Here is a 21,722-nt window from a genome sequence, read left to right as displayed (position 1 = left end):
TGGGAGGGTCCATGGCACAGGGTGTGTGCCAGCCCAGTGGCCCATCTTAGACTCTCAACGTGACCAGGAGCTGTCCTGGTTCGAGGCCAGGGTGTCCAGCGTCGTTCGCTCCCTGGGGCAGTTTGAACACAGTCAGGTTTTCTGGGCAGTTTTTCAGCTGAGTCAGAGCCTCCCTCTACCCAGCCAAGGAGCTAGCACAGCATGTTACTCAGTCCGCCTGCCCGCATGGACCTTGCCGAAGGGTTCTGCAGCCCAGTCAGGGCAGAATGAAAGGGCTGCTTTTCACATCCATTGCTCACCTCAGAAGCGCTGGGCTGCACCTTCCTTTGTAGCAATGAAGGCTCACTTGAGCTGCCTCCTCTCCCAGATGCTGGCCTGGTGCCCACAATAGACCCCAATCCGAGCAGCAGGGACTTGGGGGAGGATGACACCAGCCACAGAAAATGGTTCCACAGCAAGTCAGGGTGGATGGGGATTTATCAAAGGCTGGTAGTCCCAGGGACCGCATCTCCCAAACCCCACATCAGGACAATGAGGTCTGACATTAGCACAGACTTTTCACACTGAAGTTGTCCCATCAGAATCTCAGGTCCCATCCCCATAATGATGAGAATCACTCAATGGCCTTTGCCCGGGAGGGCTGGGATGAGGGCGTAGAGGAAGACTGGCCCGCCGTGGTGTGAGCTGTTCTGGGTGTGGGGTGGGGAGGGGGACCTGGGGAGGCTTTTCTGCCTCAGGGAGGCAGGAAGCGGCCAGAGGACTGGGCAGGAGACCAGACAGGGTGGAGCACTGGGGTGTTTAGCAGGTGGGCGTGAAAGGGCTCAGGGCGGGTTGGACTTGGAGGGCAGAGGAGGGACGCAGTGAGTGTATCTGAAGGACTGGGCCTGGGAGCCTGGTGCATGGCCCCAAGGACAGGTACACTGAAGCCCAGTGAGAAGGAAGGGAGAGGAATCCGGTGCCATTGCCCAGTGTGGGGGTGTTTGTCCCCAGGTCTGGACCTGTACCCGGTATATCAGTATCACTTGATCTCATGGAGATGCTGGTCAGGCCCGAGGGCTGCATTTCCAGCAGGTCTCGTGTGAGGCCGTGGCTGCTGGTGCACGGATAGAGCGAGGCTCATGGGGGACCCAGACAGAGCTGGGCCGGAGGCCGTGACAGGTCCCTGATTTGGATCAGAAGGTGAGAGCTAAGTATGTACGAGTTGAGGTATGCAATATCATTTTAGTTCCTTCCAAAACTAAAAATGTCTCAAGCTCCAGGAATCCCAGTACCGATGCCATTCAGACCAGAATGCGGGGATTCTAAAACAGAAAGGGATATGCACCTAAGGCTTTTCTCACTTAAAGAGCTGCTTCTCCTAACTTTTGCGGGTCTGAGTTTGCTCATAAGCAGCTGAGCAGCGCCAGGGTTTTCTTTTCCTTTTTTTCCCCCTCACATTCTCCTCCTCCCTTTTTTTAACGAGAGATTTTTTTAGAAGGGACTGCGGTACCGCCATCCCCCCCAGGGGGTGATTTCTCTCTTTCTGTCTCTGTCTTCCTGGCCATCGCACGCACCCTATAGCAAAATCCTCTCCCCCCAAAAAAATAAATAAATAAAATAACTCTGAAATCAAATAGCCCAGTACACTACTTTAACTTTGCTGACAAGGCTAATGGTCCACCACTGCGATCTAAAATGTAATTATTGTGCAGCCTCGGATAGTTCATGATTAAAGCTAAATTCAAAGCGGAAATGATGTATTTGGACATAGGAAATTAGTATTTAATGGAAAGGCATTGGCAATAGTAGTTAGAGCAGGGATTTAGAGAAGGGTTTTTTAAAAAATCCACAGCTAACTTGTTATTAATGATTAAAAATTAAGTGACAGAGTTCAGCAGATCATCAAAACACTGAACTATAAATCAGAAGGGATTCGAGTAACAAGGGTCATTAATTCAGTCATAGTTAAAGTGTGTCACACTTCGGAGACTATATACATAGTTATGCAGAGTTAGTAGAGTTTTTTTTTTTTCCTTTTTTACTATATGACTTTTACGCTCACCAGAGAAACAGAAAGCAAGAAATCACCCACCAGGGTTGATGGCCACACCACAATCCCTTCTCTGTTCTCTCAGGATCTTGGACACGCACGCACACGCACCTGGCATGAGTTTTAAGCCACCAGGTCCAGGACTCAAACCGTGGTCGACTACGTGGGAGTCCAGTGATGTAACCATTCCGACACCTGCAGTCCCACATATTCCCCATTCTATTTACGTTTTAAGAAGAATTTTAATCTCAGAATCATATATCCATAAATCTATTTCCCTTTTGTTGATTCCACTTAAACTTAAATGCACGACTTAACAAAACTGAACGAATACCTACCATGCCTGTCACACGTAACACACAGGAACCGCTTTTAACAGAAATCCATCGACACACCCCAACTTTATTTATTATAAATTCAGATATAAAAACAATCCTGAACAAATGGTAGTCAGCACCCACACCGCTTCAACAATGATTAGGATTTGTGACAATATCCATGGTACCTACTATGCTGAGCAGCTGGGACTGTCCTCTCTCACTGAGATGGAGAAAGCATGCTATTTCTGTGTTTCCTTTTTCAGGTTTTTACTTTTCAGAAACACACACGCTTGCACCACTGCCATCTGACACTTCTCACCATCTGACATTTTCGTCTTGAAAACCCAAGTTCTGTTTCAAGTATTCCAAGCTTATGTTTAAATGGTTGCGCTTTAACAAGAGAGAAAAAAAAAAAATACGCTGCATTTTCCCTCACGTTACCTGAGAACATAATGGGTGTGCATATATTAAATATAGTCTTACACATGTCCGGGCATGTCTGCCAGTTGGAATTCTTCTACTCAGTGTATGATACTTTGTATTGTGATATTTAATCAAGACATATGAGCAGAAAGTTGGTTTGAGACAAGTTTCAGATCCACTAAATTTAACTCCTGTGGGTTTGTCCTTCTGGTGGCTGTGGAAGCTTCATGTTTTCTTTGGACATCATTAGATGTTATAGCTTGATGGACAGTGATTTTAATGCTGTTTGAGTTTTGCCATTTTGCTAACACTGGTGTGCTCCATGCGTCTCCCCTCCTGCTGGAATTATTTATGCCATTCATATCATTTGTGGTGCAATTCTAACTGATGGAGGCTGTATATTCTGTTTGCATCAATTGTTCTTGGTGGCCCGATGATCATGCCTGTCCACTTCGTGTCAAACGTACATCTTCACACCCCAGTTAACTGTACCGTCACCTACTCCTTTTTGTTTTTTCTTTTTTTGGAGAGGTTTTTGCTATAGGGTGCGTACGCTCGCCAGAAAGACAGAGAGAGACAGAGACAGAAAGTGAGAAATCCCCCCCCCACGGGGGGGATGGCCACGCCGTAGTCCCTACTCCTCCATTCTCCTCTCAGGATCTTGGGCACGCATGCACACGCACCTGGCGTGAGTTTAAGCCACCGAGTCTGGGACTTGAACCGTGGTCGACTATGTGGGAGTCCAGTGACATAGCCATTACGCTAACTGCTGGATGCAGTGTCTCCTACTCCTTTTTGTCCTTTGAGTTCTTCCAACAAGCAAAAATAACGAGGAACTTTAACCTCTGTGGAGCCCTCCATTTTCTCTGGAAACCCCACCATGGTTTTCTTTCTTCCTCTTTTGAAGTGAATTTCCTGACAAGGTTAGGCCTTCTCAGCTTTTCACTGATGCACTCACCCTCAGGGCAGGGTAGGGTCTGCTGTCAGGCCTGAAGTGGCCCACGTGTGCTCAGGACAGTCCTGTCTCTTCATCAGGAACCAGAAGGTTTAGAACCCTAGGAACCAGGACTCCCCTCCCTCTCCTCACACACCTGTGCTCAGGCATGCGCACCTTAGTGGGAATTTCGGTCGACCTGTGCCGCCGTCCGGGGGTCTGTCTTGCTCTGATACCTGTCGGCACTCAGGCATGAGGAGCAGGGGGAGTTCAGGCCCTGGCCAGGGTGAAGGGTGTGTGTGGGCCCTCTGAGAACGAGGCTGGGTCCTGCCCAGGAGTGTCTCTCCCACGACCCCCAATCATGGACGAGGAACGGTTGCAATTCTGCACCTACGTCATGTATTGGACTCATTTTGAACTTTACTAACACCCCCCCCAGAAAACAAAAAAAAAGTTGATTTTTGTGACTTGGTTTTCCCCAGAGGTTTTAAAATAAATATGACCATAGAAGTGCCATTCAGGTCATCACTTCTCTTCAAAGAAGCGCAAAGGCAGAGGGGAATCATTGGACCCAGCTCCCTTCTTGTGTGGAGATTCGTGGGAAGCCTCCCAGCAGGCCAGCCCAGGTGGAGAGCTTCTGGGGGGTGCTGGCTCCTTCCTCACCACCCTTCCCTCCCCTCCCCAAGACGGTGGGCATGAGAGGGAGCCATGGCATTTCAAAACTGGCCAGATGCTTTGAGAAAGCCTTGTTTGGAGGCTCCGGACTGTAAAGAGAAGCTCGGAGACGGGAGGGACTTCAGGGTCCACAGGTTGACTGGAGCTGAGGCCCAGTCACCTCTGCCCCCACCTCCCTGCCTGAGGGGTGGGGTTCACCCCAGCAGCTCGCGTCCCAGCCACCTCCCATCCCTGAGGTCCAAGCTCTGGAAACCCCAGGACTCCCAGCTCCCCAAACCTCAACCTGTTGGAATAGAAGCTCCAATCTCAGGCCCATGTCCGTAGATGGAGGCTTCCGGACCCCAAACAGCCCAGGCCAGTCCCTCCTTCTCATTCTTTCAACTTCCAGCCAGGTCTCGGGCTTGCTGCCCGCACCCCCAGGGTGCTGTTTCTCCAGGCTCACCAGCTGCCCGTTTCCCCAGCCCCAGAGAGACCGAATAGTCACAGCATAGACGACGGTGGTGTCCGGAGGGCCAGGCAGCACTCGGCCTTTGTTCCGCCACTCGGGTAACTCGCTTGACCTCCGGCCGAGGTGACCACGCAGGGACAAGGCCTCTGGGAACAGGCCAGCCCCTTCCGTCCTGAGTGAGTGGCCCGTTAGCCCCTGATTTGGTGGTGGGTGACTTTCCTCTGGCCCCTTGGACAGACAGGCAGGACAAGGCCCGAGCTCTGGGGTTCACTGGGGGCCTGGCGGAGGAAGAGTTGCGGAACAGGGAGCTGGGGTGCTCAAGACCCCTCACCCTCTCTCAGTTCTGCCTCATTCAGAGAACGCAGTGGCTTCCAGACAACCCATGGGGGGCCCGGCTGCCTCTGTGCCAAGGGTGGGACCCCCAGGTAAAGGGGAACAGTCTGCCTCGGTCTCCCCTTGGGGAGTGGCTACTCACAGGGCAGGTACACATCCCAACATCCGCCTGGCCTGTGCTGGGTGGAGTCTACACAGGCCAGACACAGATCTGCTTCGCCCTCTGGCTGCCCCTCTGCCGGGCCTGCTCCCACATGGCAGGAGAGGAGGGAGCCCCCAGCACGGCGTGTCGAGGGGCCCTCACTGTGTGGGGGACCAGCCTGAAGTCACCCACATCCTCTCCCATATCCTATGGAGGGTCAGGTCAGCACCTTCCGCTGCTTTCTGAGAACTCTCAGCACCTGTGTTCGTGGGGAAATGGTCGTCTGGGGGTGTCGCTGTGGCTGGGCTTCCCACTTCACCTCCCCAGTGTCGCCCCACAGCCCACCCAGAGTCCAGCCTGTTTCCTGTCTCCTCCCAAACAGCCTGGCCCAGCCTCAGGAGCTTACCCTGTGGTGGAGGAGCCAGAGTGCGGACAGCCCTGACAGTCCAGGGCGAGATGTTGCCTTGAGGGGCCAGGGAGGTGGCCCGGGGCCTGGGGACTGGGCACTCAGCTAGGCTTCTTCAACCCCGGTGGCTCCATACACAAGCCCTTCTGGCTCCTCAGCTGGGCCGGGGATGGGAGGCCTGGCCCTGGTAGGGATAGTGGAGGCTTGGGCTCTTTGATGGGGCCCAGCAAAGTCACGCAGGCAGCCACAGCAGTGCACTCTGCACTGCGGAGGCCACACGGGAAGGCCCTGGGTTCACGTCTCGGGCTTCCTGGGCACACCAGTCACATGTGCCCACGAGTCTGGTGGCAGAGGCTGGACGTGGGATCGTGGTGTGAAGACTCTGGAAGAAATACATACTAAAGTACAATGTAAAAAGAAAAAAAGATAGGAAAGAATGAAAGTAGCTACAGAGACCAGTGTCCCCACTGACTCCAGCCCTGCCCTGCCCACCCCAGCTTCCCAGGCCTCAGGGGATGCCCACAGAGTCACCCGGTGTGGAATGTGCTCTGACACCCCCTGGGCACCAGCACCAGCCCGTGGCCACAATGCCCAACTACAGCCCCTGTGCTCAGCAACGTGAGGAGACTTGCTTTACTATCATGACTGCTTTTTTAGCTGACTAGATATGCCCTACCGCCAGACGGTTACTCATTGTTCCCCCAAAGCATCATCTAGGAAAACCCTGAACTTTCCTGATGTTGCACAAGAGCAATTTCTATGAATGCGTCTTCCTTGGCAATCAATAAACATCCTCCTACTTGTGATAGAGCCAATTCCCCAACACTTCTCTTAGCTTTGGCTTCCTCCAGGAAGCCATCCTGGGTACTCCCAGCAGGGCCAGGTCTCCCCCTCCCTGACTCTCACAGCTCCTCCTTTTTCTCTTCATCACAGACCCCTCTGGGCCGCCCCATTCAGTTGGGTCTCGCTGGCCCGGACGTTCCCCATGAGGCTCTGTGCGCTCTGTGCCCTGCTCGGGTCCTGGCAGCTTTGTGAGTACAGGTTGGATGACTCTGCATGTGCTGTGGTTTGAGTGCTTGCGTCCCCTCCAAGATCCATGTTAAACCTAGTCCCCAGTGAAATGCCATTAGAGGGAGGGCCTTTAGGAGCTGGTTGGGTCACGAGACTTCCCTTGTGAGTAGAATTAGGTGCCCTTATGAAAGGGCTCACAGGAAGCAGCCAGCCCCTCAGCTGTTCCTTCCACTTCCGGCTCTGTCTAGGGTGGGCCAGGCCCTGACCAGACACCGACCTGCCGGACCTCGGTCATCGACGTCCAACTCCAGGACTACGAGGGTTCGGTTTCCGCCGTTTATAAATGACCGGTGTCACGTGTTTTGTTGTAGCAGCAGGAACACTCAGACAGTGTGTGCTGAACACATTGTTGGACAGAATGTTGGCCTCAAGTCCATGAGGTGGCATTAGAACCCTGGTATTCTGCCAAACGCTCCAAGAAGCCCTGGCAGCAGGGACGTCCCTCAGGCCTCAATGCCCCAGTCTGCAGAACGGGCCATCGAAGACGTCTTACCCTCGTTGGAGAACATGGAAGTGTGCTGCTGAAGAGCCTGGTCTTGGCCTTGGCCTTGGCCTTGTAGGACAGAGGCTGAGCCAGGATTCCTCTCCGGGGCAGCTCCCCACACCCCAGGCCGGGCTATCAGGAGCTGGGCAGTGATGGGCCCTTCTTCCACCTCCCCTGCTCTACCAGCCAAACCACGCAGAGGTTTCTCCAGGCCCCATCTGCTGAGAGACTGCTTCTGGTCACAGCTGGGAGGCTCCATAGGTCCCTCGTCCAGCTGGGGTGGGGCAGCTCCAGGCCTACAGAGATCTTGGCCGGAAGGCAGAGGCCCTCTGGATGAAAGGCCCCCCTGGAGGAGGGGTTTGGGATTACCAGGTCCCATGGTCCTTCAACAATGTTATTATGAACGCAGAGTAAACTGAGCCTCACTTGGTAAAGCTCAGTGAGGCCTCTGAGCAGCCAGCGTGGCCTTCGATAACAGCAGGTTAGAGCTTTACCAAGTGAGGCTCAGTTTACTCTGCGTTCATAATAACATTGGTGAAAGACTATGGAACCTGGTAACCCCAAACCCCAAGCCCAGGCCTGGCTGGACCTCCCCTCCTCCCGGAAGCCTACCTAGCCGCAGCTGGGGAGCCACAACCCTGGTCTCCAAGGTTTATCCAAGGTTTATCTCACGGGCATCACTTGGCTGTTTTACATACATTGTTTTTTCCTCTTAAACCCAGTTTGACCTGGTAGAGTAGGAGACTGCCCATTGCCAGGGTAAATGTGATTTCTGTTCCACCGATGTCTGCCAGTGCAGGAGACCTGAGCCATCATGCCAGGCCACTTGCCACTCTGATGGCGGCTCCGAGGCTGGGAAAGGTTTTGCCAGCAGGTGGCCAAGGCCAGCCAGGAGCCCAGGGCTCCCAGTGCTCAGTCCCCTTCTGCCCCGCCACATGACAGGGCCGGAGGAAGGAGGCCGCACCTGCTCCAGGTCCTGAGATGGAGCAGAGATGGGTAAGCCCAACGTGCATTAACCCCCACTCCGCCCAGTCCCCAGCCCTGCCTCTGTGTCCCTCCTGGCTGCCTCTCACTTTCTGCCTGACTCTTTGCCCTTCGTCCCTGGGAATCATGAGCAGCTCAGCTGGGTGAGGAGGGAGTGAAGAGATGGGGTGATCAGGAAGAAAGGCTCTGTGGCCGAGAGGTTTCCCTGGGGGCTGTCATGGTTACAGTGGGGTGACTGATCCGGGGTCAGAGGCTGGGGTGCAGGGATGGACATGTGGGTGTGATGCAGAGGTCCGTGGTGTGGCCCAGGGGTGAGTGGCTGGTGGAGGGGGAGGGTCCTTGAGGATGAGAGCATCCAAATCCAGGAGACTGTGAAGAGGGTTCGTCATGGGGGGTGGCAGGTATGGGTGGAGAGAGGGTCTGGGAAGCCACACCAAAGCCCTGACAAATGAGAGGTCATAGGTCAGTAGGCAAAAACAGTACAGAGTGGGAAGAAGGCTGGGCCAAGCAGAGTAAGCCAGAGAGGAAGCGGATTTCTCCCTAGCAGACAGTGGATGCAGAGGTTCATCTGTGGCAGGAGGGTGGATAGACAGACAGCCCTCCTGCGTGGATAGACTGCCCTCCTGGGTGAATAGACAGCCCCAGAGAAGGCTGCCAGGCAGTGGCGTCCTCGAGGGAGAATGCCCTGTTCAGTTAAGGCAGGAGGAGAGCGAGCTCTCAGAGAAGAAGCTGAGAGCGTGTTTTTGGTGCGTGGCGTGGCAGCTCCTGAGGGCACCGTGGGAAATTGGAGTGGTGGGGCATGGAGCATTTTAGCGGGGTGGCTCTTTAGAGAAATAGCACCTACTGAAAAATGTTCTTCCAAGCTCAGAGCTGGTGGATCTTCCTAACGTCCTGTTCAACCTCACTCCCCTCCCAGGACCCCGTTCCTCTCCTCCATTTCTAGCAACTCATATACTCTGCTTCTCGGGTTCTTTTTGCATTTTGCTGGAGCACCTCCTTGGGTGACTTGCAGGTCAGGGGGCAGAGGCTCTTCTTCTTCTTCTTCTTTTTTTTTTTTTTTTAATTTTTTTGGAGAGGTTTTCACTATAGGGCACGTGTGCTCACCAGACAGACAGACATAGACAGAGAGACAGAAAGCGAGAAATCACCCCCCAGGGGGGATGGTCACGCTGCAATCCCTTCTCCTCCATTCTCCTCTCGGGATCTTGGGCACGCACGCATACGTGCCCTGTGTGAGTTTAAGCCACCGGGTCCAGGAATCAAACCGTGGTCGACTACGTGAGAGTCCAGTGACATAGCCATCATGCTAACTGCTGATCCCAAGAGGCTCTTCTCTAGGAGCCATTGAGCAGGGCAGCCCTGCAGCTGCACTGTGCCCTGCCCTTGGGTACCCCCTTTGCCTGCGATGACAGGTTCCTGGGTGAGCGGGTTTTGTGGGACACACTTTCCTGCCAGGTGCTGAGTCAGGGAGTAAGTGGGGATGCCAGACCCTCTGGTTCTTCATCTAAGTGGGTATCATTCCTTTTTCACCCCCACCCCAAATCCTGCCATGGAGGTTTGCTTGTTCTCCATTCAGATCTCTGACAAAGACAAGGCACCTCCCCAAAGGCTGACCACCTTGTCTAAACTTCAGTGGGGGCACCCAAGGAGGAGCCACCTCCCAGGTGTGGGGAACACAGTCCCGTAAGGATCACCCGAGGCTGCTCCCCAGAGCTCTGGGCTCCTTTGGGGAGAGCCACACTCTCAAGGCTGCTGGGTTCTCTGTGAGTCTCCATCCTGCGCCTCCTGCTCTCTGGCTTCCTGGAATTTACCCGAATTCGGCTGCTGGTTGCCTTCCCCGTTTTCCAGCACTGTGTCCTTCGTATGCTTTCCTGCCATTTCACAGAGGCCCTGGGTGGGAGGGGACAAGTGCAGGGGCCTGGCTGCCCCTTGAGCACTCTGCCTCCATCCTGCTTTCGAACAGCCCCACACAGTTGGTTGAAAATTTTAGATGGACTTTTTCAAGCACTCTCTGCTCCGGGTTCTGCCCCCAGGAAGTTTCCCAGATCCCTCCCTGCGGCGTTGCCAGGGAAGGCCTGGCATTATTTAGGGTGGTTTTCCTGTGCAGCACTCCACACGTGCATGATGTCACTCCATAGCTCACTATCCCAGGGAAGGGTGAGGGCCCCGCTGGGCCATGGGGACCGACTGCTGATGACACTTGTCAGCACGGGGCTCATCTGAAGACGTTGCTGCATCCTGGCCGTGTCATTCTTGTTTTGGCTGGGGAAACTGAAGTTTGTCTAGAGAAAACTCTTCAATTTCCAAATGCATTTGCCACGGGAGCCGAGGTCTCTGTCGGTCACGACAGATGCTGTATTTCGGAAGTGGCATTATTGCAGGTAACCGTACTCGGCCATTTGCATAATTAACCAAGCAGGCTGACACCGAACAGGTGCAGGTCTAGAGGACAGAGGAGCCAAGCCCTTGGGAGGAAAGGGCCCCTTGAGTTGAGTCCTGAAAGGAAGGGTGCTCCTGGCAGGAAGAGCAGGGGAGGCCCAGAGACATGAACCGGTTCTCTGAGTCTTCGCACACGGACTCTCCAGTGTGTGGAGAAGTGGTTCGCACAGCGCCTGATTAGCACAGTGTGTGTGTGCGTGTGTGTAGCACGTGTGTGCGCTCTCATTTCTTTTCCTGAAAATGAACAGTGCCGAGGTTTACTTTCCTTCTGATTCCAGGGCTGTCGCTCAAACGCTCCCCCACCTGCTAATAACCATTGTCTAAAATTACCACAAAAGAATGTCACCTCTTGACCTGAAAATGTTGAGCATTTTTTCAAAATGTAAATGCAGGAACGAGGGCAGGGTGGTGGCTCATATCTTGACATCTCCCCCGAGGTGCAGGGAAACAGCTCAGGCCTCAGTCCCCATGCCAGATCTCCACCTGTTTCCATCCCTGCCAGACTGCCATAACCAGATAAGCCAACCTGCTCATTCTACTGAGAGCAAAACAGAGTCTCCGGGAAGTCCTGCAGCTCGCCCAGGGGCCTTGCAGGGGTGAGGGATGGAGAACTAAGAGCAATCTGGGTCACTGGAGAACTTTCAAAATGATTGCCTTGCGCTATTTTTAGCACAGAACCAGACATCCAGCCCTGGCTCCTGCATCTTCATTAAGAGCAGAGCACTGTTGTCAATTAGGATGAGGCACGGAGGCGTTTTTAGAACCACAATAAGGAAATTAAGACTTCTTCAAAGGCACCCCTCGGACTGATGGCTGAAATCAGACCTACCTAGGAGAGACTGCCTTTGAGGCCAGGGGCAAGCTGCAGGCTAAGGCGGTGCTGTCTCCATTTTACAGGCGAGAACACTGTGGCTTCCAGTAGGTGAGCCAGCTCTCGGTGGCCCTCCAGTAGGGGAGCAGGAGCTGGGATTCCAGTGGGGGCAGGCCCTTCCCCAAGTTGGCCCTATTAGAATAGAAGGCTTGGCTGATGATGTGTCCACGCCCACCCACCAGGGGGCTGAGGCACCCCTGCCTCTGTCAGTGATTTCTTTGTTTTTGAAGTAGAGTATGTTTGCAATAAACCATGCAAATCTGAAGTACTGACTGATGACATTTACAAACTGAACACGTTTGTGTAAGTCAAGGAGTAGAACAATACCAGCCCCCTGGGGCTTTCCCGTGCCCCTCCCCATCACTACTCCCTCAAGGTCACTGCTGCCCTATCATCGTCACCCTGCTGTTGAACTCTGCAGAGGTGTCACACAAAGTGTGCTTTTTCAGAATTAGGTTAGAGACATTCATCCACGTTTTCACACATAATCATGGTTCCTTTGTTCTCACAGCTGATTGGGGTTCTACTGGTGGAGATACACAATTTATTTTTACATTCTTCTGTTAGTGGACAATAGAACTGTTGCTTTTGGCTTGGTGCTTCTTATCTGTAATAATTATTTGAAATTATTCTCACAAATAGTGCTTCTTGGAGTATCGATGTGTGTGCATTTTAGTGAATGTGTGCTTGCTTGCTGTTGGGTGTATACACAGGAGATTCAGCTTTAGTAGAAGTGTCCAGTTTTCCAAAGTGGCCGTGCCATGTTTCATCCCCTCCTGCAGCACAGGAGCGTTCCAGTTGCTCCACATCCTCACCAGCACTTGATATTGTTGGTTGCAGTTTAGTCATCTCATGGACATCTAGTCAAGTCACACTGTGGTATGAATTTGCACTATCCTGATAATTCACACACTTCACACTTTTTCATATATTTTATTGGTCACTTGGATATTTGCCTTCATGAACAATGATTCCTTTTTAAATTTTATCTTTAGCTAGAAAATATTTCTGAGAATGACTTCTTTGCTGGAAAGTTCTGTTTCCCTTCCCACTTTGGTTATCATTTCTAAGCTTTGACATTTGGCAGCTCTAAGAAAGTTTCCAAAGCCAAGTAGGGGGTGGGGTGGGAAAGAGGAGTTGTCAGGTCAGCCAACATCAAGTATTCTCGAAGTTGTTGAAGTTCCTCAGCTGCAGAGGGAGCTCGAGAACTTTATCTGTGCAGGTGGGGATTGCCATTCAGTCATCAGTTTAATTTTCCTTGGAAATTAGGAGAGATGGTTTGCTTTTCACAGATAGAGCAAACAATGTCATCTAAACTTCAGCCCCTTTTCCTTCTTCCTTTAGAATTTGAGTTCTGGATTAATTTCCATGATCACAGAGAGATGACGATTTTATTATTCTTCCCTTCTCTGTAGCTCCTAATTGAGCCAGAAACATACAAGGAACTGGGTTTGCTGACAAGGCTAAGCATTTGGGGCATTGACCTACTATGTGCCCAGAGCATTAAAGTGAAAAAAAAAAATCTTTTCTTTTTTAGAGAGATTTTTTTTACTATGGAGAGCATGCAAACACTGGAGAGACAGAAAGTGAGAGATCACCCCCCAGGAGAGACGTCTTCTCCTCCATTCTCCCCTTGGGATTTTGGACACAAAAGCACATGCACCCCGCGTGAGTTTCAAGCAGCCACATCCAGGACTCGAACTGTGGTTAACCATGTGGGAGTCTAGTGACATAACTGATACGCCTCCTCTGGTTCCCTAAAAAACATGTCTTTTAAGTTCTAGTAATGATTGTTGAGCTTTAGCAGCTCAATTTCCTCCATGCAAGATGTAAGCCCATCTCCCCTCACCCAAAGGAGAAACTGCTGGTCTCTTAGCCAGAATCTACCCACTGCTAAGTGGGTAGATAAGCCCTCCCCAAGCTTATCTTTGAAAGGGCTGATCAAATAAACACCTGGATGGGAAGAAAATAGCCAGAAGGGTGATTGCTTGATTGATTTTGTTGTTGTTGAGAGATTTTTGCTATAGGGCATGTGTGCTTGTCAGAGAGACAGAGACATATAGACAGAAAGTGAAAAATCACCTCCCAGGGGGATGGCCACACCACAATCCCTTCTTCTCCAGTCTCCTCTTTAGATTTTGGGCACGCATGCACATACACGCACCTGGCGTGAGTTTTAAGCCACTGGGTCTGAGACTCCAACCAGAGTCCACCTTGTGGAAGTCCAGTGACGTAATCATTACACCATCTGCTGTTCCCCTGAGGGTTATTTATTGAACACCTGCTAAATGTTGGCACTGTGCAAGCACTTTACTCTTTCTAACGCATTTAACCCCCTTGCCATAAGCTCTTGTCAATTAAGATCTGTTCTTGGGGGGTGTGCAGGAGAGTGAGGAGACAGAACAGAAATGCTGCCAGGTAAGAACAGTTTATTCTTTTTTTTTTTTTTTTGGAGAGATTTTCACTGTAGGGCGCGTGCGCTCGCCAGACAGACAAGAGAGAGACATAGAGACAGAAAGCGAGAAATCACCCCCCAGGGGGGATGGTCACGCCGCAATCCCTTCTCCTCCATTCTCCTCTCGGGATCTTGGGCACGCACGCACATGCGCCTGGCGTGAGTTTTTTAAGCCACCGGGTCCGGGACACGAACCGCGGTCGACTATGTGGGAATCCAGCGACATAGCCATTACGCTAACTGCTGGTTCCCAAGAACAGTTTATTCAAACAGTTCAAACAGCTATGGAGAGGGGCTGGCAGGTGGCGTGGTGGTTAAAGGTGCTAGATTCCCACATGGCCCACTATTGTGGTTCAAGTCCTGGAACTGGCGACTCGCTTTCTGTCTCTGGTCATCTTTTCTTTTAAAGGTAATAACAAAATGGAATTTAATTAATTAATTAAAAAAAAAAAACAACAGCTATGGAGGAAGATGCCCATACCAGCAAGTCAGCTCATTCCTTCAACAAACATTTTCTGGGCACTTTGTGGTGACAGGCCCAAGCTGAGGCTTAGATCCCAGAGTCAGGGTCACTGACCTTTAGTAGATTCACAGATTCCTTGTAATGGGATCATCGCTAAGTGATGAACATGGAAACCCTTGCCGTGTTTGAGTGCAGGAAAAGGACGCTGCGGTTGGCCCAGACCCGCTTCTGGGAAGTGCCAGGTGGTTCTGCTCGTGGGCCGGGCATGGGCAGCGGCAGTTCCTGGCTCCCATCATGGGCCGTGCACTGCACAGAGTACCCTGCCCATGAGGTCTCAGATCCTCTCGGCAACACCGGGAGCCGTGCTCACGTTGCAGATGAAGAGACTGGGGCTCAGGGGGACAGTGCTGGCACTCCAGGTCAGGGACTCCAAGTCCTCGGGCTGCCAGCGCTCTGAGGGAGAAGAGGGTTTTAGTCGTGCTCTGAGGATCGGCACAGGGGGAATGTGACTGATGGGTTCGCTTTGGAGGGGTGGGCGTGACAGCAGACAGCACCTTGGTTTTAGGCACCCACTTAGGTGGGCGCAGACCTCGGGGCAGGAGAGACACGCAGCAGCACGGTGGTTGGAGCTGGAGAGCTAGGAGCTCTGCCTGGGCCACAGGCCCACAGTTCCCAGGAACCGGGGTGACGAGGGCCCTCTCCTTCAGTTCTCCCCCTGAGGCTTTTGTCCCCACTGCAGGTGTTTCGGTGAGGCAGCAGCAGCCCCAAATGCAGCTCTTGGGCTGTGGTGACAGGAGGGCCTCCATCTCGCCCAGCCTTAATTTCCTGCTGTCTGAAGTAGGCGTGGTCACATCTTGGTCAGAGGAGTGTTCTGAGACCACAGGGAGATACGCCTCACGTAGCAACAAGGACAGAACACAGGCTTAATAAATGCAGTTAAGATTTAGGGCAGGTTCCAGCTTCCAGCTGCCTAGGTTCAGTTCCTGGCCTTTCTATTTACAGGCTGTGGGTCTTTGTGCAAGTGTCTTACCTTCTCTGTGTTTCAGCTTCCTCCTCCTTATACTGAGGTCAATAAAATAATCCCTACTCCATGGGGTTGTTGACATAGGCATTTGCTACGTACATTCGTGAGCGTGATACCAATAAGGCACTTCATAAGGTGCCTGGTGACACAGTCAGCCTTCGATAAAGAGTAGCTACACTATTGGGGACCAGCAGTTAGCATAATGGCTATGTCGCTGGACTCCCACGTAGTTGACCGCAGTTCGTGTCCCAGACCCGGTGGCTTAAAACTCACGCCGGGCGTGTGTGCGTGCGTGCCTAAGATCCCGAGAGGAGAATGGAGGAGAAGGGATTGTGGCGTGGCCATCCCCTCTGCAGGGTGATTACTCGCTTTCTATCTCTCTGTCTTTCTCTGTCTGGCGAGAGTACACGCCCTATAGCAAAACCTCTTAAAAATAAATAAAAAGAGTAGCTACACTACTGTGTTGTCCCTTAACATCGCCTGGTGAGCAGTACTTTCTCATGATGTAATAAGTACTACTTCGTTTTGGGTTTTTTTTTTTTAATTTATTTTATACATTCAACCAGTGTCCAGCACCGCGATTTGCAAAACAAAAGTTCCCAACATGAATACACTGCGTAGCAGCACAGTTAAAAACATCATACGTGTTACCATCCACAGACAACCCTTCACTCTGTGTCCCTTAAATGTCTTGCCTCTCTATTTTTCTTCTTGATTTTTTTTCCCTCCCAGTGCCCAGCGACACTGACAGCACATGTTGGTGTTTAGGGACTAAAAGGTCAGAGAAGCTTGTCATGCTTCCAGCAAGAGGTTGAAGTCAGGATTCAGGTCACCGGAGGACAGGGGTTGACTTGCAGGGGAGACAGTAGCCTGGTGCAGTGACACTATGGCTGAGGATGAGCGTTCAGCCTTCCGGGTCTGGAAAGGAGGGGATGCCGGGCCTCCCCGGCCAGCCTGTTTTGTCTGAGGATCAGATGAGGACAGAGGTGAGCGGACAGAGGTGAGCGCGTGTGCCCCTAAGGCCCCAGGAGATAGCCTCCAGGTCTTGCCTCAGGAAGAAGAGCTGGATCTACTCTGATGCTGCTCCGGCCAAGGCCCACCTTCACTTTGACGACTCTCCTTATTAACTCAGCTCTAGCGGAAGGAAATTCCTATAAAACACTCTCAGCCGTATTTCCATCCCTCGCGATACTATTTCTGTACAATCCTCGCGTTAATACACCCCTGGGGGCTGGCAGGTGGCATGGTAGTTTAGAGCACTGGGCTCCTACATAGCTGAGCACAATTTGAGTCTCAGACCTGGTAGCGCTCTCTCTCTCTCTCTCTGTCTCTGTCTCTTTCTGGTCAATTTTTTAAAAAGAATTATTTTATTAATTTTATTTATTTTAATTTGACGAGAGGGACAGAGAGAGAGAGAGGGAAAGTGAGAAAGCAAGCTACTAGATCTGGAACTCAAACCACAGTTGGCCACGTGGGAGTCCAGCGCCCTTAACCACCATGCCACCTGCCGGCCTCTCTGGTCAAATTTTTAAAATAATAATGATGATGAATAAAATTAAGTTAAATTAAATCATTCTTTAAAAAAAGTACTCACCACCGACAATTTTATTGTGCCTTAGAGACCGCTCTTAAAATCCATTACTCTGGGGGGAAAAAAATCCATTTACTCTGTTACCAGACGGAATGAAGATGCAGATTCAAGCCTCCAGGTTGTCCCGGTAGAACTGGAGAAACTGGGCCTGTGACCACAGGAGACCACGTGTGAGCACCTCACCTCCATTCCCAGCTGAGCTGAGGCCGGCTGGCCAGCTCCATTCTCTCCCCACCTCTCAGCCTGGCCTTTTTGCGCCTCTGGACTAGTGCCCATTCATCTTGCCTAGAACACCCTCTCCACCTTCCTGTGCTTCTAATACTCCTATTTATCCTTCAAAACCCCACTCAAGTGTCCTCAGTCTGAAGCTCCCCCAAACAAGAACTCTTCATATAGGAATGGGACTGTGCACGTAAGAATTATTGCAGGTTACTATAAATACATTACATATTAAAATTATGTGTCTTTTCATTATCCCAGATCAGGAGCCCGCCCCACTTCCAGGACTGCTTCTGGCCCTGGCTTATTGTCTCTGTAGCCCCACAAACTATCAGAGAGCCTGGAAGAGAGTAAGCACTTAATAAAAGTGTCTTCAGTAAACCGAGTCAGACTCAGTTTAACGGGTCTTCTGCCCAGGAGTTCCCCTGTTTATGGAGTATAATTTATGAAGTTTTCCAGAACCAGGTACTGGAAGAAAATGCACCTCTCTGCTAACCATCAAAGGAAGCTGTAGAGGAAGTTCGAGGGCTCAAATGCATTTCAAACAGCCTCCCGGAACATACCCTGTTTTTTATTAGTAGAGAGTCCCCGTACAGATCCACCTGAGCCAGCGGCTTTCAAACACTTGGTCGCGACCCTTGGCGAGAAGTTCTTTTTGCATTGAGACATACTGAACACCTGCATCGAAGGAGAAGCTCACATGAAACGATATTTAGCCTCACTATGGGTATTGCCCCATTGTCTTTTTCTTTACTGGTTTTATTTTTATTTATTTACGTTTCTGATATCGCTAGTCACCGCCTGTTGAATGGATTTCACAGTTGTTTAGTTGTGGCAGGGAGTAACCTCATGGACCTAGGTCTTCCGTTCATGTAACCAGACCTGGGCCTGGCAGTCAGCAAGAAGAGTGGGTAGGAGGTGGCGTTCAGCATGGGTAGGGGTGAGAAGGTTCCAGAAGGGCATGGGGGACACTAACGCTTCCCTCTCTTTGCAGCCGAGCCCCTGCCGCTGATGGACCTGTGCCGGAGAGCCATCCGCTCAGCCCTGGGCCGCCAGCGCCTGCAGGACATCAGCTCCCTGCCCCTGCCTCAGTCTCTCAAAAACTACCTGCAGTACCAGTGAGCCCGGGAGCTGCGCCCACCGCCCCGCAGGGCCTGGCATGCCTGTCATTCACAGTCACATGGAATGCGCAGAGAGGGCCTTTGCTCCATCCTGGTTCACAAGGACCTCCAGTTCTCTGAAAGGCCAGGGCATGTTACCAGCTCGGGTTGTGGCTGTCTGACACCAGCTGTCATTGCTGCCAGGAAGCAGCCCTCCCGAGACAGACACCTCCTTGGGAGCCACGGAGCCTGGAGCCTGCACCTGGCGAGGTCCCGCCTGCCGACCAGGACTGGACAGCCACCAATACTGATCCCAGAGCCTGCTTCCTTACTCAAGAGAATGAATAAAACATTTGGGCAGATTTTCTATTGTGCGCCCTGTTGCCGATAGGGCCAGGGGAAAACCGGCCAGGCAGGGATAAGACTGCCTCTGAATAACGAAAGATGAAGGCCACCTGAGACCGGGACCCCACCCCTTGCCAGGGCAACAGGATGGCCATGACGTAGGACTTCATGCCACTTTGAGAGATTGTCCCCAGGGATGCCCATTGTGGACAAAGCAGCGTTCAGAGCCCCTCCAGCCCAGCTCTTGCAAGTTGCTTACTCACCCCTCCGGGGGCCTTCTCTCTGCTCAGGGAAGAGCCGCCCACTCAGCCCGGAACAGAGCAGGCCCTTGAGTAGCAGTTGCATTTTAAAGGAAGAGTGAGATGAGGGCAGTAGCCCACAGGTGCTCCTGGGGAGGGACGGGGCACTGGGACACCCACGTCTGCTGCCGTCCTCAGGCTGGAGACCCTTCCCTGAGTGCCCAGGGTCTCTGAGCACCCGTCTATTCAGGGCGCAGCCTGGCTGTCACAAAGCTTTATTGGAGCGAATTATTTTTTCACTTTAAGAGACTTCTGTGAGTTTGCTTTCTGTGTCCAATGTGTGTGTGTGATGTGCTGTTATTTATCAGCTTGGGGCCCATGGGGGCAGCCTTGTAACTGGAAGGGTGGGTACGGGAGACGCCCCCCACCCGCCTGAGCCTGGGCCTCTCATCAGAACACTGCTGCCACCACCACCACTTGGCATCCTCGTGTGTTTTAGGTACTGTCCGTATAGCTTGTTTTTACCTGCAAACTGTCACAGCAGTGAGACACCAGAGCCCCCGACGGCACCGCCTCCCCCCACATTAATGTGAACTTGACCGATGAATGCGGAGCGTTTTAATAAAGTTTGCCATTCAGTCCTTCCGCTGTTTATTAAATACTCCTTGGGAAGGGCCCCGGAGAGCTTGCATCAGGCTGGTCTGTCCTCGGACCCATAGTTCCAGGCACGTGAACCCCTTTCCAGGGACTTCTCACCTCCCTGCCTTAGGGTCCCTCCCTGAGGCCGAGCTCCAGCCAGTTTGCAAAGGCCTGCCCTGGAAGAGAACCGTCCTGGGTCCTGGGCCCACGCACAGCTGGACTCGGTGGTGGGGAACCAGCCAGACTCCTGGTGCGCTGGGCATGGCTCTGCAGAGGCTCAGGGTGGACACACCCACAACCACAGGGCACCAAGTTTCCAAGTGGGCCTGGAGATGGGGCTGACGTTTCTTTGTGCAGGAGAGTGTGAGCTGGCCAGGGCAGCTCCTGCCACCAGCACACACAGGCAGATATAGCCCGGCCCCAGGGGAGACATCCACAGTGCAGTATAAGGAAGGCAGAAGGAGCTTAGGAAGGGAGTGGAGAAGGGTGAGGTCAGAAAGGTAGACTTCCTGGAGGAAGAGGCACTCTCTAGACCCACTGTTTTAAGGGAAGACAGTCTTCTTTTTTGTTTTGAGATTTTTTGCTATAGAGCACGAGAGACAGAAAGCAGGAAATCACCACCCAGGGAAGATGGCCACGCCACAATCCCTTCTCCCCCTGTTCTCCTCTCAGGATTTTGGGCATGCACACACTCATACCCAGCATGAGGTTCAAGTCACCAGGTCCAGGACTCAAACCGCAGTCAACTGCATGGGAGTCCAGTGACTTAACCATTACGCCATCTGCTGCTCCCAGGAAGACAGTTATGTGAGGATGAACCAAAGAGCCAGAGTGAGTCCGTGTCCCGGGCAGCGTTCTCACCCACCCTGACCTCGGGGTGGGCTCAGCCTCCTCCCCGCCAGTCACTCAGGTGGCAGCTTCCTACAGAAGCAGGTCCCGGGCTTGGGGTCCGGAGGCCTGGGCGGGAGCCCCAGCTGCTTCTCCTGTGCTCTGTGACCTTGCACTTCCTCTTCCACACGCGTGGGGGATGGACCTGGTAGCCGGGACTGAGGACCCTCCTCTCCCAGCTCCAGGGGTCCCCATCTCAGCACCCGCTTTCCAGCGTGGATGCAGCCATTTTGTCTCAGCTCCAGGCCTCGCTGTGGGGTCCCCCTCAGACCGGCAGGTCTTTGCCATCCTCACGGTCCCTCGCCAGGACCCGGCTTCCATCAGTCCTGCTACAGGAAGCCCTCTAACCGCCCACCCGCCTCAGCCTGCTCTGAGCCCTCCGCGCCTCACCTTCCAGCCTGACCCCGCCTCTCGGGTCACCCAGGACCCCGCCTGAGCACTTGGACTGGAGTCCTTCTCTGCCCTGTGGCCTGGGCTGCCGAGCCAGCTGTGTGCTTCCTGGGACAGGGCCAGTGGGGACTCCTTCGCACAGCCCTGGGCCAGACACTGGGCTCAGTAATGGCCTCAAAGGAGCTGGTGGAAGGGGCCTTGTAGCTGGGGACCCCTTGTAGCTGGGGTGCCCATGGGGGAGGGCTCTCCTGCAGGCCAGAGGAGGGCTGTGGTGTGGGCAGGGGAGAGCTGGTTCAGGCCAGGGTGGAGGGAGGAAGGCTGTGGTGTAGGCCGGGGGAGGGCTCTCTCCTGCAGGCCTGGGAAGGGCTCTGGTGCAGGCTGGGGAGGGCTCTCCATGGCGGCTGTCCCAACTTCCTGTGTGGCAGGAGCCCCAGAGCCCCGAGCTGCGCCGAGGGGGCAGCCACTGTGCTGTGCTCCGGCAACGCCCCAGCGTGGTGTGCCTGAGTGACAAGCCGTGCATAGCCCCAGGTTCCATGGGTACTAGTGCTCCTTGTACACACGTGAATGCACGCACATGCGATGGAGGGCCTTCTGTGCAGACATCTGGGGGCTCACAGTCATCCCCCAGAGCCGTGGTGACCCAGCCCACCCTTGGACACTCTCAGGTTCGCTCCCTCTCCAGCCCACTTCTGAGAGCGCCTGGCAGAACAGCCCCACTGATCGGCTCTAACGTCTATGAACGGGTCTCCCGCAGACCTAACCCCTGCCGGGCACCCGAGTCACCTGCCCATCCGACATTCCCTCTCTGGA

The 21,722-nt window shown here is 53.0% G+C and overlaps 1 protein-coding gene and 1 pseudogene across 1 annotated transcript in view; both read left to right on the top strand.

Annotated features, from left to right (window-relative positions):
• Positions 1 to 19,603, top strand: part of SPSB4 (splA/ryanodine receptor domain and SOCS box containing 4) — an 81,994-nt gene extending 62,391 nt beyond the window's left edge. The window contains 1 exon segment of the mRNA XM_006161083.2: positions 18,306 to 19,603. Coding sequence (XP_006161145.1) covers positions 18,306 to 18,433 — 128 coding nt within the window. The 3' untranslated portion in view covers positions 18,434 to 19,603.
• An 844-nt stretch (positions 19,604 to 20,447) lies between these two features.
• Positions 20,448 to 21,722, top strand: part of LOC102495666 (protein MAK16 homolog) — a 25,102-nt pseudogene continuing 23,827 nt past the window's right edge.

This window comes from Tupaia chinensis, unplaced genomic scaffold (assembly GCF_000334495.1).
Source record: "Tupaia chinensis unplaced genomic scaffold, TupChi_1.0 Scaffold138115_2, whole genome shotgun sequence".
NCBI lineage: Eukaryota > Metazoa > Chordata > Mammalia > Scandentia > Tupaiidae > Tupaia > Tupaia belangeri.
This window is presented reverse-complemented; position numbering and strand designations above follow the sequence as displayed.